At 63.4% G+C, this 24,706-nt stretch overlaps 3 protein-coding genes across 6 annotated transcripts; 2 read left to right on the forward strand and 1 right to left on the reverse strand.

Annotated features, from left to right (window-relative positions):
- The first annotated feature begins 276 nt into the window (after positions 1-276).
- GTF3C2 (general transcription factor IIIC subunit 2) lies at positions 277-9,517 on the forward strand. 4 transcript variants are annotated; one of them, XM_088162673.1, is made up of 18 exons: positions 277-488; positions 631-946; positions 1,795-2,089; positions 2,495-2,589; positions 2,885-2,962; positions 3,240-3,338; positions 3,551-3,778; positions 3,972-4,083; positions 4,169-4,279; positions 6,035-6,066; positions 6,277-6,406; positions 6,870-7,042; positions 7,258-7,419; positions 7,842-7,929; positions 8,070-8,198; positions 8,375-8,506; positions 8,706-8,813; positions 8,896-9,517. In XM_088162673.1, exons 1-18 carry the CDS (start codon positions 356-358, stop codon positions 9,100-9,102), a joined length of 2,628 nt encoding a protein of 875 aa, XP_088018799.1. In that variant the 5' UTR covers positions 277-355; the 3' UTR covers positions 9,103-9,517. The 4 variants fall into 4 exon arrangements, with proteins under 4 accessions (XP_088018799.1, XP_088018800.1, XP_014743645.2 ...); XM_014888159.2 differs by having other exon boundaries at positions 279-488; positions 4,169-4,286; positions 6,898-7,042; XM_088162674.1 differs by lacking the exon at positions 4,169-4,279.
- A 102-nt stretch (positions 9,518-9,619) lies between these two features.
- SLC30A3 (solute carrier family 30 member 3) lies at positions 9,620-13,433 on the reverse strand. The gene is made up of 8 exons (XM_088162676.1): positions 13,351-13,433; positions 12,018-12,172; positions 11,802-11,948; positions 11,569-11,722; positions 10,994-11,198; positions 10,788-10,893; positions 10,320-10,454; positions 9,620-10,241 (listed from the first exon to the last, which is right to left on the reverse strand). Exons 1-8 carry the CDS (start codon positions 13,431-13,433, stop codon positions 10,096-10,098), a joined length of 1,131 nt encoding a protein of 376 aa, XP_088018802.1. The 3' UTR covers positions 9,620-10,095.
- A 1,325-nt stretch (positions 13,434-14,758) lies between these two features.
- Positions 14,759-24,602, forward strand: LOC106860357 (uridine-cytidine kinase-like 1). The gene is made up of 14 exons (XM_014888157.2): positions 14,759-15,027; positions 15,267-15,373; positions 15,649-15,819; positions 16,233-16,304; positions 16,532-16,721; positions 16,817-16,878; positions 17,154-17,170; positions 17,878-17,976; positions 22,729-22,822; positions 22,936-22,998; positions 23,090-23,212; positions 23,288-23,395; positions 23,473-23,629; positions 23,758-24,602. The coding sequence occupies exons 1-14, from the start codon at positions 14,799-14,801 to the stop codon at positions 23,829-23,831; spliced, it is 1,566 nt and encodes a 521-aa protein (XP_014743643.1). The 5' UTR covers positions 14,759-14,798; the 3' UTR covers positions 23,832-24,602.
- The last annotated feature ends 104 nt before the right edge of the window (positions 24,603-24,706 follow it).

Consider the following 24,706-nt stretch of genomic DNA (forward strand, 5'->3'; position numbering starts at 1 on the left):
CCACAACGCCCCCCTACCCTGCCCGCCGCACGCCTCCACAACACACGGCCACCCCGACCCCGCACCCCAAATCCCCGCGCCCAACCGCTCCCGAACCTGCGCCCCGGTCCGCACGGCCCGGCCCGGGCAGCGCCCGCGGACACGCGAGGGCAGCGGCGCGTTATTGTGTTTTTTTTTAATTTTATATTCCCGGCATGCCGCGCGGCGCTGTCTCATTTACATCGACACGCCCCGCCATAACGGCTCATGTCCCACCCCAGACTCGTCGCGTCCTTGTGACGTATTCACTTTGGCCATCCCCGGTTCCGTGCTGGTGGCGCGGCCCGCGACGGGGCAGCGGCTCGGGGAGCCCCCGATGGCGTCAGGCGCCGCCCGCGGGCCGCCGTGCCGAGAGCGGAGTCTCCGGGAGTGGCCGGGGCGACAATCTGGTTCTGCCGGGCGGTGCCGGAGCCGGAGCGGGGATCGGGCGGGTGAACAGCGGGTTCTCCGTATGTACCGTGGCTGGACGGAACGAGGCGGGGCCGGTCCCCGCGGCACGAGGTGGTGCCACCGTGCTAGGTGCTGCGGGACACCGTGTCGTGCCAAGGGGTCTTGCTGCGTTCTGGTGCTAATCCCGGTGTTTTGGGGCAGGGGAAGAGCTTCCGGCGGGAGATCCGGACTGTGAGGATGGAGGAGAAGCTGCCAAATCCCCGAAAAAACCTGTGCGGTCCCAAGGCAGTCCCGGCGGGGCGCTGGAGGGGCGCGGCGAGAGCTCGGCGAACGGGGCCGTGCCACCGCCACGGGCGGCCGGGAAGCGCGGCAGGAAGGGCAAGGCCGAGGTGCTGGTGCTGGAGCTGTCGCAGGCCCCGGAGCCCATCCGCATGGAAAAGGGGCTGGCGAGCAGCGAGGACGGGGACGGCCTTGAGGCCCCTCGGGGCGGGCGGCCCAAGAGGAGGGCGGCCAAAGCGTAAGTGGTGGTGGCAGCAGTTGGGGCCCGGGGGCAGCTAAGCTCTAGAGACACGTGAGAGAGCTGGGAATGTTCAGCCTGGATAAGAAAAGGCTCCAGGGAGGCCTTAGAGCCTCTTATAGTGCCTAAAGGAGCACCAAAAAAGTTGTAGAGGGCCTTTGGACACGGGCCTGTAGGGACAGAACACAGGGGAATGGCTTCCTGCTGCGAGAGCTAGATGGGATATTGGGAAAAAATCCTTTCATTTGAGGCTGATGAGGCCCTGGCACAGGTTGCCGAGAGAAGCTGTGGCTGCCCCATCCCTGGAATTTTCCAAGGACATGTTGAATGGTCCTTGAAGCACCCTGGTCTAGTGGAAGGTGTCCCTGCCCATGGCAGGGGGTTGGAACTGGATGAGCTTTAAAGTGTCTTCCAACCCAAACCATTCCCTGGCTCCATGATTCAATGATCTCTGTCTCCCCAGAGGGTCTCAGTGTCTTTCGTGTAGGACTTTGTCCCATGTTGGTGGGATGCACTGATTCCTCACAGACCAATCCTTTCCCACTTTAGGGAATGTTTTTGGATCCAGGAGCCCCTGGCAGAGGGCAGCAGCTGCCTGTGGCAGGAGGAATTTCCTTGGTTCCTGACAGAGCAGGAGGAGCTTATTGGTGGTAGCAGGGCAAGCTCCAGGGAGTTCAGGGAGGGGGGAGGCTGTGTGCTCAGCACCTCTGGCACAGCTGGAGCAGATTCATTGCCCAGACCACGGGGCTGGAGTGTGCATCCACCGGGTCCTGGAGGGAGGGAGGCAGGGCTGGCCCACCCCTGGGTCATCCTGCTGCTTACCTCCAGGCGCTGCCCTGGTGTTGCAGGGCTCTGCTGTACCTGCAGGAGCTGGCGGAGGAGCTGATGCCCGCGTGCCAGCCCCCTGCTCCAGCCAAGGGGGTGCCAGAGCCCGAGCACGTCCGGAGGAAGCGCCGGGGCCGGAGGAGGAAGGGGGAGGACACGGACAGCGATGACCCTGCACAAGATGCTGACTTCGTGCCCTCGCAGGAGGTGCTGCAGGCAGAGGAGGAAGAGGAGGGCAGCGACACGCTGTTCAGTGAGGCGTCGGAGCCAGAGCTGGAGGCACCTCGAGGGCACAGCGGGAGGATGGCAGCCACGGGGGTGAGGGCAGGGGCAGGGGCTCTGCCTGGGTCCCTTCTTGCCTGTGTCCCAGCACCAACAGCTCCAGAGGCCTGTGCTGTCCCACAGTGTCCCTGCTGCCAGGGCAGGACAACTGGGCAGGGGTGGCACATGGGGGAGCTCCAGGTGAGGGCCAGTGGGGACGGGAACAGGGACAGGTCCTCTGGGAGAGGAAGCAAGGCCTGCACTCGCGCTGGAGCAGGGGAAGGTGGAAGAGGTCCTGAAGGGGTCCTGGCTCCTGGAAGTGGGGCTGTGTGTCTTTAGCCCAGTGTGGCACGTTGACAGTGGCTGGGGAGAGCTCTGTTCTCAGGGGCTGTGGTAGTTCCCGTTGGGACAGGTGGGTCCCCCAGGGCTCAGGGCTTGCTCTGAGTCTGCTCTTGTGCCCAGAGATCCAAGCCCCAGTGCCGAGGCCTCGCCCCCAATGGCTTCCACAACTCCATCATGGCCCCAGTGGAGAAGAGCTCCAGCCTTACCTGCAGCCTGTGAGTGGGGGCTCGGGGTGCTCGAGGCTCAGGGGGGCTACAAGGAGCAGTGGGTGTGTCCTGGTACCATCCCTGGCACAGATACAAGGGTGACGGGGTGCGTGCCATTGGGAATGTCAGTATTGTGCTGGGATGGGGCACAGTTGGGTCGGGAGGGTTGCAGAGGTCAGGGGCCGTGGTGCAGGAGAGGAGGCTGTGTCACAGGATGCAGTTGGGGGGTGCTGCTCGTGCCGTGGGGAGGGGATGTGAGGAGGGGGTGCTGGATGCCACGGCTGAGGTCTGGCATGCCCTGCAGGCGGGAGCAGAAGCACTCGCAGTGGGAGTTCCCTGACTGGATCCCAGTGGCACACAGGTGGACGTGTCTCTCTGACAGGTACCATGGGAGCAGGGAGGGAGCAGGGCCAAAGGAAAAACGGGGCAGGTCCCAGCAGTGTCTGGGGTGGGCCAGGGCATGGGGGGGCTGTACTCCCACACCCCTCTATGTGTCTGGTGTGGGCTTTGGGGGTCTCTTGGATTTGGCTGTGGAGCACCGTGGCCAGCAACAGGGCCTGTCAGGCTGTGTGGAGGCTGGGATGGTGCTGGGGCACGGGGCTGTGCTGGGGTGACTGGGTGAGGGATGGGGAGACCTGCTCTCACTCGTGCCTGCACAGCGAGGCTGCCCCGTACCTGCCGGCAGAGGAGAAGTCTCCCCTGTTCTCCATTCAGCGCGAGGGCATCAAGGACGATGGTGCCTTGTACAGGTTAAACAGGTGTGTGATGGGGTGTCCCCAGGCCCAGCAGGTGTTTGTTGCCTGTCAGGCTGTCGCCCTCCTAGCGTGGCAGTGGCTGTCAGGGTGTCCTCAGGCCTGTCTGGGACCAGGGTTGCATCCCTGGGTTGGGCAGCCAGCCCATACTGTGCCCTGGGGTCCCACCAGCCTCTGCCCCAGCTCTGCAGAAGCCTTCACCCCTCTCCTGCCCACAGGTTCAGCTCTCTGCAGCCCCACCCGGAGCGCCTGGATGTCTCTTTCTTCGTGGGCGGCCCGGTGTGGGCGATGGAGTGGTGCCCGACCCCGGAGGGCTCTGCAGCCCCACAGTACGTGGCCGTGTCCTGCCACAGGAGCATGGAGGAGACACACAGTGTGTCTGGGCTTCACTCAGGCCCTGCACTCCTGCAAATCTGGGACCTAGGCATGCTGCACACAGAGCACGGGTGAGTGCCTGGGTCTGCCTGGATCTTGTGTCTCTCCACGGCTGCACGGGTGGTGAGGCTTGTCCTCTCCCAGAGCCACCAGCCGCAGCCTGAACCCCAAGGAGGCTGTGCTGGTGGCCAGATCTGCTAGTGGTGTACACTGTTGTGTATTGGAGCTGCTGGGCACCAGCTGCCATGTTACTCATGCCCACAGGTCTCCCAGCAAAGCCAGGCTGGCCTATGCCATTGCTGCTGACTATGGCTGTGTGTGGGACATGAAGTTCTGCCCCAGCGGTGCCTGGGAGCCACCCACTGCAGCCCGGACGGTGAGTGCTGCTCAGGGGCTGCCCCTGGGTTCCCCAGGGCACCTGAGAGGTCACCCCATGTCTGAGCCCATGTGTCCACCCCTAGCACCCACAGATGAGCCGGCTGGGCCTGCTGGCTGCTGCCTTCTCAGACGGCAGGGTGGTGGTGTATGCCTTGCCGCACCCTGGGGCCCTGCAGCACGCCAAGACAACCCAGGTAAAAGGTAGGAAGAGCCACACCGCCGAGCAGGGGCGTCCTGGCCCTCCTCCTCCTATACCAGGGTGGGACTGCAAGCCCCGGGCTGGGCACCTGAGTCTGTAGGAGCCTGCTGTGCTGGGGAGCTGCCAGCAGGACTGTGCCCCAGCCTGGGAGCTGCATGGTGGGGAAGTGAGCCCACCTGATCCCCAAGATCAGGACCCTGCTGTCCCCAAACTGTCACAGGTATAGTCTGGGATCCAAGGCTGCTTTTTGGTGTTGGGGGCCTGCTTTGAGTGCTCTTGTGCCCAGAGATCCAAGCCCCAGTGCTGAAACCTTCCTTCCAACGGCTTCCACAATTCTGTCGTGGAATTCCAGTGGAGAAGAGCTCCATCCTTACCCACAGCCTGTGTGAGCAGAGGCCATGTGCAAAGTGCTGCTTTGGTTCCATCTTGGGGACACTGCAGCAGCCTGGCTGGGATGTAGCTCCTGGGCAGCCCCCAAAAGCTGGGCACTGGGGGGGCTCTCAGCAGCATCACTGTGGCCATAGCGGGGTGCAGGGTATGGTGCAGCCACAGAGCGTGTCCCCAGCCTTTCCCCATCTCCGTCCTGCCACAGCTGCTCCCTCCAGTCTGGCCAAGGCACGTTAGGGTAGGGCAGGAGTGTGGCCAGCTCAGGCTAATGGTGCCTGTAATAGACTGAGCGGGATTGATGGCACTGCGTGCTGGCGGGGGGCACTCAGCCGTGGCCGACAGGCAGCACTTCTCTGCTGACAGTGGGAAATGGGCTGCCTGTGGCCAGGCACGGCTCCCAGCCCCCGCTGCACTCTGGCTGTGCCTGTGGCTGGCTGGGCTGTGCTGCAGCCCCTGTGGCACGTAGTGATGGAGCCCACGCAGCTCCTGCCGGCGGCTGGCGCCTGGCACATCCTCGGCTGCGGCGGCACTTACGGACATTGCAGCTCACAGCTGGGCTGGAGCGCTGCTTTCCAGCCACAGGATCAGGGCCAGGCTGGGGGGCCAGGCCCTGCTGGGAGCTCCCAGACTGGCATGGCTGTGCTAGCTGTCCCTGGGGCACTGAGGACGTGTTCCTGCCTGCAGAGCTGGGGCTGCTCTCCACACTGCATCCCGGCTGTCACAGCTGTGCTGGGAAGGATGCACAGCTCCTCCGTATCTCCACCCATGGCTGCCACACTCCAGGCTGTGGCGTGCCTGTCTGGTGCTCACTGTGCTGGAGGACAGCCCCACACTGGGGGTCAGGGACCCCAGGCCCAAGGGATGTGGAATGGGGTCCCCACAGCACTGATGGTTGGGGGGATTCTCTGGTAGACAGAGCTGGTGCTTGATGGTCCTGTGGGTGTCCTACCCTGAGCTGTTGGGTGTAGGTTCTCTGCAGCCTGCCCTCTCAGCCATGGAACAGATGTCCTGCACAGCTCCTCTCTGCCTTCCTGGAGCGGTCAGTCAGGTTTGGCCCTGTGTGTCACTGTGACTTTGGTGCTGGCCATGGTGGGGCAGGAGCACACTGTCTCTGCCTGCAGCACGTTTCAGGGGCTGCTTCCTCCAACACACAGGCAGACTTTGCTCCTGGGGGTCCTGCTGCCACCAGTTTGCTCCTCCCTGTGCTTCAGTTCCTGCTGTGCTGGGGACACTGCTCCGGGGAAATGGCAGGGCAGGGACTGGGAGCCCTGGCCAGGGCCATGAGGAGCTGCAATCCAGGCTCCAGGCAGGGAGCTCCCAGGACAGCTAATGCCTGCCCTGACCGCCTTCTGCTCTCTTCTAGATGGGTCCCTCCACAAGCACCTTATCTGCAAGGTCAGTGTTCCCCACCATGGTGATCCCTGTCAGGGCCGGCACCCGGCGAGCCCCCCAGCCGGTGCAGGTGGCACAGCTTGGGCAGCCAAGGCACCTGCAGAGCGTTGGAGGGGCAGAGCAGTGTCGTGCTCTCACCCCAGGCATCCTGCTCTTGGGGCATGGATGGCACCGGTGCAGGGCTGTGACCCAGGGCTCTCCCTTGGCCCCCAGGTGCAGTGCATCGCCACACTTCAGGTGGGCTCCATCCAGGCAGGTAATGCCTCTGAGTGTGGACAGTGCTTCAGTCTCTCCTGGATGCCTTCCAAGCCCCACCATCACCTGGCAGCAGGGTTTTATGATGGTGAGTCTCTTTCTGTGCCCTGCAGCAGCCCTCGGGGAGCAGCCCTCACCCTGGCAGAGACACTGGAGCCTTGTGCTCAGCCTCAACTGGTGCTGGAACCTCTGCCCAGCCCTGGGTCAGGGCTGGCTGTTGTCATTCTGACATACTTCCAGGCTGATCGTGCCTGTCTGTTCCTCTGGGCTTATCCACATCTGTTGGACTTGCCTGGATGGAATTTTCTGCTAGGCTTGCAGTGATCCACAGCTCTGTGCTGAATTGCCAGGACCTGCTACCATGCTGTCTGCTTGGAGCCCCAGCTTCAGCCTGGCCACCATGTTCTATGGCCCTGCCTGTGCTGCTGCTGCGTCCTGCCACCATCCTGTCCTGGTCTCAGCTCCAGTTCCAACCTGGCTGCTCTGTTCTGCAGCTCCTGCAGGCCTGTGCTGCTGCTGGTCCCCCACTGAAGCACCTGTGCCTTTGGCAGGGCCTCATGGACACAAGTCTTTCCGCAGGCACCGTGGCGGTGTGGAACCTGCTCACCAAATCCCTGCTGCAGTGCGTGCCCCAGCCTGACGCCTCCCTCAAGCTCTACCCTTTCCGGTGCTTTCTAGCCCATGACCACGCAGTCCGGAGCATTGAGTGGTGCAAGGCTGACAGGTGAGGGCAGGAGCAGGCACAGATGCTGCCAGGAGAGGAGCTTCCTCTTGCAGGAGAAGGTCCTTTGTCAAGAAGGGCTTGGGAGGCCGTGGTGCCAATGGCACTTGGTCCTCTGCAGCTCCTGACAGGTTGGGCTGGGCTTTCCAGGGTAGGGCAGTGGGGTGGGCACAGCTCCATGCTGGGCTCTCAGTGCTGCCTTTTCTCCTGCTTTGCAGCAACTTCCTGGTCACAGTAGGCAGCGACCGCAAGATCAAATTCTGGGACCTGCGGCGGCTCTACGAGCCCATCAACAGCATCAAGCGCTTCCTGAGCACCGAGGTGGCCTGGCTGCTGCCCTACAATGGCATCACTGTGGCCCAGGACAACTGCTATGCCCCGTGAGTGCTGGGGATCAGTCCTGTTGCCAGGCCTGGTCCAACTTCCTGGGAGCCCCTCTGGCTTCCCCCTCCCTGGGACTATCCAGCTGTGCCATGGCAAGGGCAGGCTTTGCTTGTTTTTGGTCACACTGCAGCAGCACAATGTGACATCCCCTCTGCCATGCCATCCTGATGCAGAGGCAGGGTGGGCCCAGGGATGGCCTACCCCTGGACTGGGCAATGGAGGTTTGGGGTCTCAGTGAGTTCTTGGCCTCTGGGAGCTGCTTTGAGCTGCCTCTTGGCTCTATGATGTGCTGCTGGAGCAAGAACAGCCCCCTCACCCTGGGCCAGTGCTGTGGGGAGATGGGCTGTGCCTGGCTCTCGCATTCCTGGTGACTGCAGAATCAGGCTTCCCGTGCCTCATTTTGTCCCTTCCACCCCAGGTATGGGCTCTGTGGGATCCACTACATCGACGCCGGGTACCTGGGCTTCAAGGCCTATTTTGTGGCCCCTCGCAAGGGCACCGTGTGGGTAAGGGCCAGTGCAGGGCTACTCTGTCCCAGTGGGCAGCTCAGCACCAGCTGGGGCGCAGGGCTTGTGGGTGGGGTGACAGTGCTGGGCTGGGGGTGGTGGGAACCCCGTGCCCTCCCTCCAGCCCTCTGTCCCTGCAGAGCATCTCTGGCTCGGACTGGCTGAACACAGTAGCAGCAGGTGACATCACCGGTGAGCTGGTGGCAGCGGTGCTGCCCGACCTGGCTGTCAACCCCCTCAACGTCAAGCGCTCCTCGGACCGCAGATTTGTAAGAGACCATTGCGCTCGGGTGGCCCAGCCCAGCACACGGGGCTGGCAGGGGGCAGGGGGACCATGGCAAAAATGTCCCGGGCCCCCCCATCCCCCTGGTCCCGGGTGGTCCCTGTCTGCAGAGGAGCAGCAGGATCTCTGTCTGCTCTACCCTGAGCCCCCTCTCACCCACAGCCAGTGTACAAAGCTGACCTGCTGCCATGCAGCCCTGACGGGCCTGAGCACACCGAGCAGGTACTGCCGAGGACCCATTGCTACAGTGAGATGGTAGCCAGGAGTTACATCCGATTCCAGGACACGGACCTGGTAGGAGAGGACAGGGGGCATCCAGGGTCCAGCCCATGAGCAGGGCTGGTGGGGCTGTGGCTGGGCACTGGGGGCAGCAGGGCCAGGAGGTGCTGCCAGGGTATTGGGGCAGCCCTTACCACCGGCAGGGCTGAGATCATGGTGCATGCAATGCTCCTGCCTCGGGCCTGCAGCCCAAGGTGGTGCCACCACTTTCCAGCGCAGCTTCCAGAACTTCCCAAGCCGGGAGCCCATGCGCCGGATGCACAACCAGGAGATGAAGGCAGAACTGAGCCTTGACCGCCTGCAGATGGAGGCCCTCCACAAAGTGAGTGTGCCAGGCTGAGCCCCAGCCCCAGCTCTGCTCTGGGGGCCCAAGTCCTCCCTTGTGAACTCCTCTCTTCCCACAGGTGCGCTTCAGCCCCAACCTGGACTCGCAGGGATGGCTGGTGTCAGGCGGGCAGGCGGGCATTGTGCGGGCACACTGCCTGGCAGGGCTGGCCTCTGCTGTGGGCCACCAGCTGCTCCCAGAGTGCCAGGCCCGCTTCAGCGTCCTCTATGGGGACACACCCAGCAGCCCTGGCCCCCCTGAGCACTCCCTGCTGCCAGTGGAGTAGGAGTGTCGGTCCCTTATGCTGCTGCCATGTGCTCACCCTGGGCAGGGCTTGGGGCTGGGGCCAGCTGTGCTGGCATGGGGCTATGAGCCCTCTCAGTGCTGCTTTCCCAGTGGATGTCTGCTGCAGGAGAGACAGCTGCTCCCAGCCATTCCCTGGGATGCTCTGGGCCTGGAAGGGTCCATCTGTGCTGTTTGGTCTGAGCTGGGCAGGGGTGGTGGGACCTGTGCTTGTCCCGGGGCTGAGCTGTGGGTCTGACCCTGTGGAAGCACCCATGGGCTCCAGCAGCATGAAGCTGTGCTTGTGCTCGCCTCCATCCCCCCTGTGCGCCCAAGGGTGGCGAGGGGGCCGGGAGCTGTGGAGTCGCTCACATTGAGCTTGTGTTCAGCTGTGCAGAATAAATGTGGTTGGTTTTGTATGGCTGTGGTGGTACTGGCACATGGCCAGTAGCTGTGACTGTAGGGGCCCACCCCCAGCCACCATTTCCCTCCCCATGCCCCTCTGTCTGCTGCACTCCTCCTGCTGCTCCAACACATTTATTGGCAGCGCTGGCACCGCTGCTGGCACACATGGACAGATGGACACCAGGGGCACAGGCACGACTCAGCAGAGGGAATGGATCAGGCCCAGGCACGGCAGGATTCAATGGAGCCCCGAGAGCAGCATGGGGGGCTGGGGCCAAGGCCAGGTCTGAGGTCCCCTATGGGGGACGTCCCTTCCTGTCAGGACAGACAGGCTCCCTGGGGACTGGGTGGGGCGGGATTCCACCTGCCAGGAGCTGTGGCACAACAGGGAGTGGAAGATCCCAGGGAGCCCCTGTGCTCCACAGGCCAGGCCATGTGTCCATCCCCCAGGACACCACACTGGAGTCTCGCCAGGGCTCCGCAGCCGTGGGGCAGGCAGATGAGGGGATGGGATCTCAAGCACTGCCCTGCTCTACCACAAGGACCTGGGGCCAAGGCAGGATCTGGCCCAATGTAGCAGCAGGTGAGGGTCTCAGGTTCGGGGGTCCTGGCAGTGAGGACAACCTGCTGTCTCCTCCTGGTGCCGCTCCACCTGTACCGTGCACAAGGCAAAGCCAAACCTGCTCTGGAGCCGGGCAGTGACCTCCTGCAGCACCGTCTCAGCGTCAGCACTGGCATCTAGGAGCAGCAGGGCAGGGGCTCATTCCTGGCATGGCCAGTGGGACCCCCTGGCCGTGCCCTGTGCGGGTCACTCACCCACAGCCACGTGCACCGACACGGCGGGGTGGCTCAGCGTCAGCGCCCAGAGGTGCAGGTCATGGACACCCCGCACCCCGCTGGTCTCCAGCAGCACCTCCTTCACCGCATCGAACTCCAGGCCCTGCGGTGTCCCTGCCAGCACCACCTGCTCACACGGGGCCACCCTTGGCCCCCAGCCATAGCACCCACCTGGGTGAGGGCTCCCAGTGGAAGCCACTGGGGCTGGGGGCTTCCCCAGGGGAGCCAGGTTGGGCATGGTGGCTTTGGGGTGAGACAGGCGTCACCTTGGGGCCAATGCACCTGGCTGGAGTGGAGAAGAGGGACTGGGGGGGATTCAGGTGGGGCAAGGGAAGGACAGAGGAGGTGAGCAGCCCCATGGGCAATGTGCTGTCGCAGATGCAGCTCCAGGAGCTCCTGTGCCCACACTGCACCTGTGGTCTCACACCCCTCTCAGTCACTGCTCACCTTCCATGAGGACCCTGAAGACGTCTCTGAGGATGGTGATTGTGGAGCCAAGGACAAAGACCGAGAAGAAGAGGGTGCTGATGGGGTCTGCAATCTTGCACTGGGGCTGCAAAGAGCAGGGTCTCTGTGAGGCTGGGGGCACCACATGGCACCCTGCACGGGACTGGGAGAGCTGTTCCCTCATTGGGGCAGTCCAGCCCGGGCACCTTGAAGTAGATGATGGTGGCAGCCACGAGGACACTGACGCTCTGCAGCAGATCACCCACCACGTGGACGAAGGCTGCCCTCACGCTGGTGCTGCCGGGCAGGGGGCTGTGGCTGGGCTGGCAGGACGCAGAGCTCTCCAGCATCTCGTAGGCCCCTGTGCCATGGCCGTGGCCAGCAGGGGACTGGTGCAGGATGTAGGCCATGCTGGGAAGAGCAGGGCTGGCTCAGTGCCACACTGACAGGGCATGGGGACCCTGCTGGCCCTGCTTGGGCAAACGGGGCACAGGCAGTCACACCTGGGTCTTGGGACAGTGGGAGGAATGGGGCTGGCGGTGCAGCAGGGCTGGAAGGTGTGCAGGAATAGGACAGGGCTTGGGAGGCGCTTCTTGAAGGACCAGGGAATGTGGGGTGCGGGGATGTAGGCGCATGGACTGGAAGCACCGAGCATATGGGGGACAGGGAAGCGGGGGAGGCAGTGGCTGTGGACACAAGGCTGGGGACAGTTAGGGTTCTTGGGGTTCCGGGGAGGAGGTGGGGCAGGACTCAGGCTGATGGAGCCCCGAGTGGGACATACACCAGATTGACGCCGACAGCACAGGCGGATGTGGCCAGCATCGCTTGCGCCTCGATCTCGTAGTCGTTGCTGATAATGCGGGCGGCCGCCAGATAGACAAGAGCTGCAGTCACGACCCAGATAGAGAGGACAGAGGCCAGTGCACCGAGTGTCTCTGTGGGATGAGGCCGTCAGCACCCAGCCCGGCCGTGGGGGTCCCGTGGAGCCCCACAGGGCCGTGCCCCTCAGCTCACCTGAGCGGTGCCAGCCAAAGGTCATGGTCTTGGTGGGCGGGCGGCTGGAGACCCAGAGGGAGAAGAGGCTGACGGACATGCTGCCCACGTCCGTCAGCAGGTGGGCTGCATCCGTCATGATGGCCAGGCTGTGTGCCAGGTACCCACCTGTGGGCACAGAGCAGCTGGCACCCCGCGCCCCGCAGCAGCCCCCCACCCCGGCCCAGCCGCTGTTACCTATCACCTCCCCGACCATAAAGAGGCAGCAGACGGCGCAGGCGACGCTCAGCTGCTGGCGGGCCTGGAGCCTGCCCTGCCCAGGGCTGGGGGTCGGGGGGCTGCAGCGACAGCGGGGATCTGGAGCCGAAGGGTCTCGAGAGCCTGTGAAGAGACTGAGGGCAGGGGTCACTACCGGCAACACCGGTTCGGGGGTTCCTGCCCAGAACCTCCGAGGGTCCTGCTACCTCCCGGTGGTACGCAGCCAGGCAGTCTGTGAGGCACCGGTGGAACCATCCCCTCCAGCAGGATGAGCAGCCACGGCACCGGCGGCAGCAGGAGGAGGCGGTGGCACGGGGTTCCCGCCGGAACCGGAGACGGGACCGGCGCGGGTACCCGCGGGGAGGTGCGGCTGGGAGCCAGGTGTTGCGCCTGGAGCCAGGCTGCGGGACGGGCCAGCGGTGCGGAGACGTGGGGAAGGGGCGGCGGGGGCCGAGGTGCTGGTGCGTGGGGCAGCAGTGAGGGAGCGGGGACGGGGGCGAATGGATGGACGGTACCGGTGTGGGCGGGTGATGGATGGATGGTACCGCTGTGCGTGGGTGACGTTTGGGCGCCGATAGGTGCGGGACGGACACCCGAGGGGGAAGCGAGGCTGGCGCATGGTGGGGCTCGTTCCGCTTGAGCGGAGGTGCCGGTGGCAGGGCGAACGTGCCGGTGGCGGGCTGACGGTGCAAGTGGCGGACGGTCAGGGCTGGCGCGGGGACTGCGGAGGTGCCGATGTCCGTGTCGGATGGATGGAGGCACGGGGGCTGGCGGGAAGGGACGTGCCGGGGGTGCCGGTGTCGGAGGTGGGGGTGGGCGGCGCGCGACGTGCCGGGGGCTGGCGGGTCCCGGAGGGGCTGGGGGCGATGGAAGTGCCAGGGATGATGGGCGAGCAGGTGCCGGCGGCGCGGGTGCGGGAGGACCGAGGGTTGCAGATGCGGGGGATAATGGAGGTGGCGGTGCGAGGAATTGTCGGGGGCCATGGGAGGTGATGGGGTGCCGGGGGTGGCGGTGTCGGGGTAATGAGGGTGCCGATGATGGAGGTGCTAGTGCCGGTAATGGGGTTGTCGGGACCATGGTGTGCCAGTGGGGATGGAAGTGCCGGTGGTGCCTGGGATGTCGGAGATGCCGGGACAATGCGGGTGCCGGTGATGGAAGTGCCGTCGGTGCCAGAGGCGCCGGTGATGGGGTTGTGCTGGCGGTAGTGGGGGTGCCGGGGTGATGGGATGCCAGGGCGATGGGTGCCGGTGATGGACGAGCCGGACGTGCCGGTGATGGATGCCGGGGCGATGGTTGCCGGTGTCGGCGGTACCTCTTGAGGCGCAGGCTGCCGTCGGCGCGGCCGCCCCGCGGGCTGACCAGGCGGGCGCTCTCGGTGCCGGTCGGGGGCTCCATCCCGGGAGCGAGCGGCACCGCGGGCACCGGCACCGCCGAGCCCCGCCCCTGCCGTGACTCCGCCCCTCCCGCCGGGCCCGGCCCCGCCCCGCCGTCTCTCCGGACTCCGGGGCGGGGGCGTCCGCGGCGGGGTGCGCGGGGCTGCTCGGGGGTTACGGTCCAATGGATCTCCAGGCAAATACCTGGGAGCTGTGAGTAAGGGGCGCTGCTTTCACGGCAGAAGCTCTTCGGGGCAGGGCTCAGCCTCACCTCTTTGTCCCTGGGCAGGTGATAACACGACTGATCCTGGAAGCGGTCTGAGCACGGGAAGAACAGGAAGGGAGCTGAAGAGAAGCTGGCACGGTGTCACCGACGGGGATCGTGCCTGACCATTCCGATCACCTTCCGCCGTGAAATACTGGGTCCGGTGCACAAGGGGAGTGCAGGGGACAGTGTCTCCTCAGGCTACGGAAGGCTTTTGGCGCTGTACCCCTTGGGATCCTCCGAGAGAAGTGTTGGGAGCATGGGGGGTGCTGCATTGAACAAAGTCTGTATGGCCGAGCCCAGAGCAGGGTATTTAGCGTCCAGTAACGACCAGTGTACCCCGGGGTTAGTTCAGAGTCCAATCCCATCTACCGCCGCCTTTAGGGACCTGGAGGCCAGGCAGAGCACGGTGACAGGTGACACGGACCGGGGAGAAGTGGCTTCAGCCGGCGGGTCGTGCTGCTCCGTAGTGTGGAGGGGTTCAGGATGCGCGGCAGAAAGCGGGGCTAGGAGCCTGGGGGAGGGTCAGCACGGGGCAGTGCCGGGTCCTGACCCGGGAGGAACAACCTCAGGACGGGTAAGAGCAGCCGGCTGGGAAGCAGCTCCGCAGAAAAGGCTCCAGGGGTCCTGGGAGACACCGACTTGACCATTGTTGAGCCAACAATGTACCCTTGGCGCATCCTGGAAACCACCCCGTAGCGCCGGGCCCAGCGTTGGCTCGCCAGGACACGAGGGACAAGGACAGGGACAAGCTGGGCAGAGCCCGCCGAGCACCCTGTGACGCTGCAGGGCCGGAGCGGCTCTGCTGGGGTGAGGCTGAGGCAGCAGAGCGGGCCCGGAGATACCTGGCTGTGCCACCTCTGGGGAGGGGTCTGCAGGTGAGCCCCGCGCTCCGGGGCTGCCCGGGGCGTGGCCTGTGCAGGAGGCGTGGCCCTGTGCAGGAGGCGTGGCCCTGTGCAGGAGGCGTGGCCCTGTGCAGGAGGCGGGGCCTGTGCAGGAGGCGGGGCCTGTGCAGGAGGCGGGGCCTGTGCAGGAGGCGGGGCCTGTGCAGGAGGCGGGGCCTGACTGCTCCGGGCCCCTCAGCACGACCTGTCCCGGCAGCCCCCGCGGCCGCGCGCGGCAATGGCGGCGGCGGGTGCGGAGCAGCGGCGGGGAGCGGCGGAGCCGCCGTTGGGATCGCTGCTCAGCCGGCTGCCGCTGGCGCCCGCCCCGGCCCCACGGCGCCGCACCGCCAGCCAGTGCAAGCCGGAGCCGCCGCTGCTTCGCACCAGCAAACGGACTATCTACACGGCCGGGCGGCCACCCTGGTACAGCGAGACCGGCGCGCCCGTAGATGAGGCCTTTGTCATCGGTGAGCGGTGGGACGGGGCCGGGAAGGGGATGGAGCTGGATCAGAAGGGAGATGGAGCCCAGACCGGGCCGGGGAGGGGATGGAGGGCGGACCGGGCCGAGGTCGGGCTGCAGTCGGAAGTTGTGGAACCAGGCCCCAAAGAACGGCCGAGGAAGGGCTGGGACCGGGCCAGAGCCGGATCCGGATTCGGGGCCCTGACGGATCCGGGGCCGGGGCGGTGCCCCCGCCGCTCCCCGCAGGCCTGTGCGGCGGCAGCGCCTCGGGAAAGACCACGGTGGCGACGCGGATCATCGAGGCGCTGGACGTGCCCTGGGTCGTGCTGCTCTCCATGGACTCCTTCTACAAGGTGCGGGACGGGGGGCCCGGGGGCCGGGACAGCGCGGAGCGGGGCCGACACTCGCGGTTCCAGCGTGCTGCTGGGTGGTGCTGATGCTCGGGGCTCCAGGGATCCGGCGCGGCACTGAGCAGTGCCGGTGCCTGTGGATGCCGGGATCCGGCGCGGCACTGAGCAGTGCCGGTGTCCCGGTGCCTGCGGATGCCGGGATCTGGTGCAGTGCTGAGTGGTGCTGGTGCCCCGGTCCAGGCATCCGGCACGATGCTGAGCACTGCCGGTGCCTGCAGGTGCTGGATGAGGGGCAGCAGGCGCTGGCAGCCCGCAGCGACTACAACTTCGACCACCCCGATGCCTTTGACTTCGAGCTGCTCGTCAGTGTCCTGCGCAAGCTCAAGAAGGGCAAGAGCGTGAAGGTGCCGGTGTATGACTTCACCACACACAGCCGACGCCGCGAGTGGGTGAGTGCCGCAGGGGCCAGGCTGGGCCTGGGGGCAGAACCCCGGGAAAGGGGAACATCTCTGGGTGCTGCAGGGTTAAAGAGAGGGGGCGGTTGGGGGTCATCAGGAGTGGGGAACTCATTCTGGGGAGACTCTGGGTGGATCTGCAAACAGTGCCGATGTGAGGGAGGGACTCAGAGGGGTGCTGGAGGGATGGCATTGAGCAGAGACTTGGGATCTGGAGCAAGGTTCAGGTTCTGTCCTGGGCTGGAGCATCATGCACAGGGATGAGCATTGGGTACTGCAGGACAGTTATGGAGAGCCCCAACACAGTGGTGAGAGCCCAGAGGGGTCAGTGCCCTGTTTGTGTCAGTGTTGGTGCTGCCGTGGCAAGCGAGAGAAACAGGACAAACCCAGCTCCTGTTTTCCTGCAGAAAACAGTGTATGGGGCCAATGTCATCGTGTTCGAAGGGATCCTGGCCTTTGCCAACAAGGAGCTGCTCAAGGTATCGCTGCCTCAGGTGGCTGCTGGCCCAGGAGGGGATGTGCTGCAGCAGGACAGGCACTGGCCGTGGGGGCTGCGGAGGGAGAGGGCACCCCACTTGCTGGCAGAGCACTGCTATCGGGGGCCTCAGGGGAGGCGATGCTGGGTGCCATTGCTGGGCGGTGGAGGGGAGTAACACAGGTATGGTGAGAGCTGCATAGGGGGTGCTCACCCCTCCCAGTTTTCCAGCTCCTGGACATGAAAGTGTTTGTGGACACGGACTCTGACATCCGTCTGGTGCGGCGGCTGCAGCGCGACATCATGGAGCGCGGGCGTGATGTCGCAGGGGTCATCAAGCAGTACAACAAGTTTGTGAAGCCGGCCTTTGAGCAGTACATCGAGCCCACCGTGCAGGTTGCCGACATCGTGGTGCCCAGGGGTGAGGCCAGAGCTGAGCCTGGCGTTGGGAGCGGGTGTTCTGGGGCAGGGGTGGGTCAGCGTCCGCCCCACCCGGCTCCTCTGCTCCACTCTCAGGTGGGGAAAACTTCGTGGCGCTGGACCTCATTGTGCAGCATGTGCACAGCCAGCTGGAGAAGGTGAGCTGGGGTGAGGAGGAGAAGGGTCCTGCATGCAGAGAGCAGGATGTAGCTGCACATAAACTTGTGCTCCTGGAGCACCTGGGGGGAATCTTGACCTCTCTCTTCTCAAAAAGCCCTGGCATGGTGCTTGGGGGAGCATCTCTGTGAAGTGGGCCCTGGGAGGAGGGTGGGGAGCCACCTGGGTGGTTGTGGTGGCTGTGCTGGCCTGTGAGTGACTGACAGGGTGTCCTTCCTGTTCCCTGTGCTGCGCCGATGACCTCTCCATCATCCAGCGGGAGATTACAGTCAGGTACGTGGAACCCACACTGCAGAGGAGCCCATTCTGGGTTGGGGGGGCTACTGGCACCCACTGGCTTCCAAGTCTTGCTGCCTCCCTGTCCCTGCTGGCAGAGCTTTGCTGAGGTGCCTGAGCATAGCTGCTTCTCCCCGGTGCTGCAGTGGCTGTTGTCAGCTCCTTGGGGCCTGTCTGGCTGCAGCTGTGGGCTCTGTGTGACACATCCCACGTTGTGGCTGCTGCGTGTGACCAGCTCCCTGCCCTGGTCCTGTCCCTGACAGCCCTGGAGCAGGGCTCCTGTCCTGACTGCTGAGTTACCCTGGGCTGTTGGTCCCTGTTCCTGGCAGTTCATGTCCTGTTTGAGCAGGACAGCCCTTGTCCCTCACACGGGGCACAGCCCAGTCCCAGGGTGCATGGGAATGTCCTGCCCTGCAGAGCTGTGGCACAGCTATGGGGCCTGGTCCTGGCCAAAGCTGGTGCACAGGCTACAGCAGCAGTATTGTGGTCCAGGAGGTTTGCCCTGATCTTTTTGGATAGTCCAGCTCTGGGATCTCATGCCTGGTATCTGACTTGGGGTGCTCTTCCCCAGGCGGGAAGGCCAAGCATGATGCTGACCTTCCAAGGATCTCTTCTGGAGCCTTCCTTCGGTGGGGTCACGTCCCTCCAAGGGCCCAGTGCTGTGGCTCTGTGTGCTGCACACCTGACCCCCTTCCTCTCTGCAGGGCAGCCCTGGCCTCTGCCCACCAGGGACAGCCACTGCCGAAGACGCTGAGCGTCCTGGAGAGCACGCCGCAGGTGCGGGGCATGCACACCATCATCAGGTACATCCCTGCCCCCAGGCCCCTTCTCTAGGCTGCTTGGTGGGCTCACACGAGGCCTGCAGTGAGTTTTTCCCCTTTGCCCCTGGGACCTCAGTCGTGGGTGTTGGCCTGGAGCCGAGTAGCTGAATGGAGCTGGCCCTGGCCCCATGGGCACTTCTCTGGTAACCAGATCTCTGGACATCTGCTTTGGGTGATTCCTGAGCCAAAGGCAGGCTTTTTCTACAGTGGGAAGGGACTGGTTGGCTCTTCCCTCACTGGAGCACAGGTGAAGCAGCTGGTGGCATGGAGCAAGGTACCCCTTGCCCCTCTGCCAGGGCACTTGGATTTAGAGCTCGCTTAGAGGAGGGACCTGGGCAGCTGCTTCTATGACTTCACCACTCTTGATCTTTTCATTCCCCTCTGATGCTCCTTTTTTTCAGGTGACAGTAGCATCAGTTAGTGGGGGCTCAAGGGCTGGGGCCTTTAGGACTACCTAAAGAGAGGTGCCTTGTTTCTGTGGCTGCAGAACCTGACAGCCCCCAGGTGTGTTTGTCCACAGCAGAGAGGGCATGTTGAGCTCAGGTCGTCCTGTGCCTGCTCATGCTGTGACTGCTATGGCACCTGTGTGTTGGTTTGGAAAGTGTAAGCTCATGTCCTTGTGAGACACTTGGAGAGGACTGAGTGCACTTTCAGTAAGTTTACAGATGACACCAAGTGGGGTGGGATGTGGATCTGCTGGAGAGCCGGAAGGCTCTGAAAAGGGATTGGGATAGGCTGGATCAGTGTGCTGAGACCAGCGGTGTGAGGGTCGTCAAGGCCAAGTAAGTGCCAGGTCCTGCTCTTGGGTCACAACAACCCCATGAGGCACGCTAGTCTAGAGGAGCTGAAGTGCTGGAAAGGCCCTGGGGGTGTTGGTCTACAGTGGCTCAACATGAGCCCAGGTGGGCAAGAAGCCAGTGGCACCTGGGCTGTCCCAGCTGGGCACTGCTGGGGCACCTCCAGTGCTGGGGGCAGCTCTGGGCCCCTCCTGGTAAGAGAGCCCTGGAGGGGCTGGAGCGTGTCCAGGGAAGGGGCTGGAGCCCCAGGAGAGGCTGAGGGAGCTGGGAAAGGGGCTCAGCCTGGAGAAAAGGGGGCTCAGGGGGGGCCTTCTCATTGCCTATAGCTTCCTGACAGGAGGATGCAGCCAGGTGAGGGTCAGGTTCTGCTCCCATGGGAAAAGGGACAGGACAAGAGGCAACTGCCTCGGGCTGCTCCAGAGGAGATTTAGGTTGGATATTGGGAGCAGTGTCTTCATGGAAAGGATTGTCCAGCCTCAGCACAGCTGCTCCAGGTAGTGATGGATTTCTCATCCCTGCTGCAATTTAGAAACCACGTGGATGTGGCACTTGGGAGTGTGGGCTAGTGGTGGCCTTGGCAGTGCTGGGGGAGCAGCTGGACTTGATCTCAAAGGGCTTTTCCAACCCAAACAATTTATGATCTTCTGATACTCATGACCACATTCAGGCTGGGCACCTCCTTTCCTTCTCCTGACTCCTTCTTCCTGTGGAAGCACAGGCTCCAAGACAGGTCACAGCAGTAGAACAGGTGATGTGGCACCACTGGCAGGGCCCTGTGCCAGTGCCTGTGTCCCTCCCCCAGGCTGTGGCTCCACCTTTGTACTACAAGTGCCTGATGACCTTAATCTGCTGAGGCTCAGGGCTGTGCTAGGCTGCCCTGGGGGTGGGCCGGGCTTTTCCTGGGTGTGCAGGGCTTTGGCACCGCTGGCCTCACGTGGCTGTGCTGATGCCCACGTGAGAGCAGAGCCAGGGGTGGTGGGGAGGCAGCTGAGCCCATTCCAGATGGTTTGTAAGAAATGCCACCTTTCTGAGGAACTTCGGCCCAGCCTGTCAGCTACCCCCTGAAATCCTGCTGGGCCAGTGCCTTTCCCAAACCTGTGAGCTGAGGAGCTCTGCTGGGTGTCTGTGTCAGGGGACAGCGAGGCAGCATGTGTTCCTGGTGAGACTTGGCAGCACTCGTTGGCTTCTGTGTCATTGGGCATGGCATGGGGCTGTTGCTGGTCACCACGTGTGACCCTCTACTCCCGAGATGCTGCTTTTACCTGCTGCCCTTCTCTTGGACTCCCAGAGAGCTCCAGGCTGGTGAGAATCAAACACACCTTTAGCCACATCGCATGTACCTCCATGTGCAAGGTTACTGCACCTTGGCAGATCTGTCTCTTTTCGTCATTAATTGAATCATACAGTGGTTTGAGTGGGAGGGACCTTTAGAGGCTACCTAGTCCAGCCCCTGACATCGGCAGGGAACCTTCCTCTGCACCATGTTCCAGCTGATGGAATGCTCATGGAGTGCTGCTGCTCCCACCAGCACAGCCTTTCCGAGCACCTCCACCTGTCCAGCCTGGCACCTGCATCAGCACAGAGCTCTGAGCCAGGGTTCTCCTCCCTCCCTCCTTTTCCTTTTTCTGGTCTTTCCCAGTGCGGCTCTCAGGAGGCAGACGGTCAATCCAGCACCATTCCCTGTTGTTCCACAGCAGAGGCTCCTCGTGCTCCACCCGTCTGTCTGCTGGGAGGGTGTTGGTGGCAGCAGATGAGCATCGTGGCAGATCCAGGCTGGCATCCGGGGGAAGCGCTCTCTTGAGCAATTTTCTGCTGTTGTGGAGAGACAGAAACTGAAAATGAGTCCCACACTGGAATAGCTGCACAGTTTGAGTCATGAGGCTGAGAATAGATGGGGTATGAAGGATGCAGTGTCAAGATGAGAAGAAATGGTGTCCCATTGCCAGAGGGCATGTTACATGAGATACTGGGAAGAAGTTCTGTGAGGGTGGTGAGGCTCTTCCACAGGTTGCCCAGGATAGCTGGCTGCCCCAAGGTCAGGCTGGACACGGTTTGAGGGAACCTGGTCTAATAGAAGGTGCTGTGGTGGGACAAGATGACCTTTGAGGTCCCTCCCAGCACAGACCATTGTGGGATTCTGTAACTCATTCATGCCCAGATTTCCTGGTGCCTGATACTCTGAGCTGGCTCTCAGCTGCAGACAGTCCAGTTCATGCTCAGAGCTGATGCCATGATCAGGCCCCAGGCAGATCCTCCTGGTCCCTCTGTCGTCTCCTGAGCGTGCTAGGGAAGGCTGAGGTGGTGCTGCCATGCCCAGCAGCAGGCTCCCAGTGTGCTGTAGTGTGCTGAGGTTCATCTGCCTCCTCTGTGGGTAGGAGCAGTGTGTTTCCTCAGGCTTCACCCAGACAGTGATGGCCCCTTTGGCAGTGCTCTGCCAGCTGAGGAGGTGGGATGGTGGCACTGATGGATCCTGGTAGTCTGCTGCTGCACTCCCTGCCTCCCTGGCACAGCCCTACCCCCTGCCCTGCTTGTGCCCTGGGCAAGAAGTTTCATGGTTGTGTCTCTGCACTGGGGCCAGGGGTGGTTCCCCATCCCCGGAGGAGCCTGCCTCTGTGGGAGCAGTGCAGGGCCCATCCCACCCAGCCAGGGGCCAGCACAGCCCCTGTGGGTCTCAGTGGGGACATCTGGGGCTGGACAGGCTGCCGTGAAGGCAGGGAGCCTGCCAGGCTCGTGCTGCTCCCAGGCTGCTGTGGGTGGATGTGTGGGTGCAGCCCACCTGCGAGTGCATGCTGACAGCTCATGCTGGGAGCCGTAGGCAGGGTGCCTGTTCCTTCCAGACCAGAGCAGATTTTCTGCCTTCCTTGGAGGTGCTGGCTGTGCCCAGACATTTGGGAATGTCTGTATGCCGTGGTCACTGCAGGTGCTCAGCCGTGAGTGACCCTGGAATGGCTGCAGGACACACAGGGTCAGCAGTGATTATTCATCCTTCTCTGAGTGCTTCAGTGGGGCTGTCTGTCATCCAGCGAGGTGTAAGAAATGGCAGATGATGTATTCAAATACAGAGTAAAAATATTCAATATCCTTCTGCTCCTTCTGCCTCTTCAAGAGTGTTGGCAGCTCCACCTCTTCCATCTGGGAATGGGCAGGTGTCTGTGGGACTCCTCTGTCCTCATGTTCCCCACGAGGCTGGTGGCCAGGGTGCTCCTAGTAGGAAAAGCCATTCACTCTCCCTGTGCTGTGGAGTTAATATCCTGCATGCAGGGCTGGCTTTACCACTCCTGGAGGAGGGGAGAGGTTCTCTGGGAATTGCAGCCCCATGGCAGCTTTATTCTGGTTTATGTTTGTTTTACATCTTGATGCCTTCAGTACGTCAGAGCTGTGAAAAGGGCTTGATGGGTATTTCAGAGTCACCTGGTTCTTGGCAGTGCTTTATCTCTGACTTGGTAGTAGAGGGGAGAGCTGGGGACACGTTCAACTCTCTTCTGTCACCCAGCATGCTCAGCCATCATGCACTATGTCCCTTTCCACAGCAGGATCCTAGTTCATCCTGGCTCTGCTCCTGTTCCCCCCCGGGGCTCCCCAGCACTCACCCATTGCTCCTGAGTTTGTGCTGCCCCAGAACCGATGGTCCTGCCTGACCTGTTCCTGCTCCCCACTATCTCCCAGCTCTCTGATGTCTGTAACTGGTGTTGCATCTCCCTCCCAGGGTAGCCAAGCTGCTCTCTTGCCTCTGTGGTCCTGTCTAAGACAAAAGGTGAGGTCTCAGTGAGCCTTAGCCCCACAGTGCTGGTGATCACTGACTGTGTCACTCCAAGGGTGCTCTGGTTCCCACAGACTGGGACTGCTCTCCATGCTGGTTGGCCTCTGGTGTCCCACGTGTTGTGTGCAGGGGATGGCAGGGGCTCTATTGCCACCTCACACGTGTCATTCCTCCCAGGAACAAGGACACAACCAGGGATGAATTTATCTTCTACTCCAAGCGCCTGATGCGGCTGCTGATCGAACATGCCTTGTCCTTCCTGCCGCTGAAGGTGAGTGCCCACTCTTGGGTGTAGGCACAGCCCCATCCCCATCTCCCCTCCTGGATGCCCCCAATCACAAGGGTCTGGCTCTCCCCACACTCCCTGTGCTCCCCTTTCTGCAGTCGGTCACGGTGGAGACGCCCCAGGGCACGATGTACGAGGGGAAGCGGTTCCACAGGCAGCGGGTGAGAGACGAGCCCTGCTCCCCATGAGAGCACAGCTCCTGGGGTCAGCATGCCCTGGGAGCACCCAGCACGTGTCCTGCCCCTCTCCCAGATCACCGGCGTGTCCATCCTGCGAGCAGGCGAGACCATGGAGCAGGCCCTGACCGCTGTGTGCAAGGACATCCGCCTGGGCAAGATCCTCATCCAGACCAACCTGGACACAGGGGAGCCTGAGGTGAGGCCTGCTGCAGCCTGGCACACCGCCCTGCCCCTCTGGCATGTCACCACGCACCCTTCCTTCCCTCCGCAGCTGCACTACCTGCGCCTGCCCAAGGAGATCAGCGAGGACTACGTCATCCTGATGGACAGCACCGTGTCCACGGGGGCCGCGGCCATGATGGCCGTGCGCGTCCTGCTGGTGAGGGCCCGGCTGGGCGGGTGGGGGCAAGGCCTCCTCTGTGGCCAGCTGGGCTCTCACGTCTCCGTGTGCCACAGGACCACGATGTGCAGGAGGACAGGATCTTCCTGCTGTCGCTGCTGATGGCGGAGATGGGGGTGCACTCCGTGGCCTACGCCTTTCCCCGTGTCCACATCATCACCACGGCTGTGGATAAACGGGTCAACGAGGAGTTCCACATCATCCCTGGCATCGGTGAGGGGTCCAGGGTGTGCTGTACACACTGGCTGGGGCTAGCAACCCTAGGGGTAGACTTGTGGCCACCAAAGGGACGCTGGTGGGGCTGTGCTGCTGTCCCTTCACTTTGTCCCTTTCTCTGCCAGGTAACTTTGGAGACAGATACTTCGGCACCGATGGCCCCTCGGCCTGGTGTGAGAGCGACAGCATGGACTGCTGAGCTGGCTGGCCCCAGGACTACGGGCCAGGCTGGCTGCAGGGCTGGCCCCTATCCCTGCCCCCAGGAGAGGCCCTGAGTTGCCAGCTGTGCCCACCTGCCAGCCCCTGGCTCTCGGACCTGCACAACAAGCCCATGTTGATGGTCTCCCTCTGCCCCCAAGGACCAATACTCCCCAGGGAGGAAGAGAAGAGAGGGATGGCCTCTCCTGTGGACCACGGAGAGGGGACATTTAGGGACATTCCTTGTTCCCAGAGCCCTGCCTCTGGGCCTGGGCCAGCCGTGCCTCCGAAGGGAGTGGTGGCCTCCCTGCGGCTGTGCCTGAGGGGGTGCTCACCTTCTACCCAGGGGAAGAGGGGGATGGGGTCCAGTCCAGGCAAGCTCCATGCCTGGAATCCGTATTTATTTGTATTTATTGTGGGCAGCCCCTGGCTCCAGCGGGACCCTCCGACATCAGGGACTGGACCTCATGGATTCACCCCGTCCCCGCCAATCCACACTCCATCCCCGATCCCAGGAGTCGGGGGGTTGGCATCGGGCTGCCTTCCCGGTGCTGTCCCATTCCCGGTGACCAGGGAGTGGTGAGGCGTCCCCGGTGCTGCCCTTGTTGCTCAGGTTCTTTTTCCAAAGGGCAGCGGCAGCCTTGCTCCCCGCCTCGCCCCCGCCACCGGCGGCAGCAGGAGGGTCCGGGGGCGGGGGTCTGCCTCCCACCCCGTGCTGTCCCGGGCCCGGCCGTGCCGTCACCACCCCCTCGCCGCCGTTTTGTACCAATAAAGGAGCAGCGCGATCCCGTGTGCCGCCTCCTGCAGCCGCCGGACCGGGGTCGGGCGGTGCGGGATGTCCGTGGGGCCGGAACGGGCTCTGCCCTGTCCCGGCCG

This window comes from Sturnus vulgaris, chromosome 3 (assembly GCF_052056855.1).
Source record: "Sturnus vulgaris isolate bStuVul1 chromosome 3, bStuVul1.hap1, whole genome shotgun sequence".
In the NCBI taxonomy this organism is placed as follows: Eukaryota; Metazoa; Chordata; class Aves; order Passeriformes; family Sturnidae; genus Sturnus; species Sturnus vulgaris.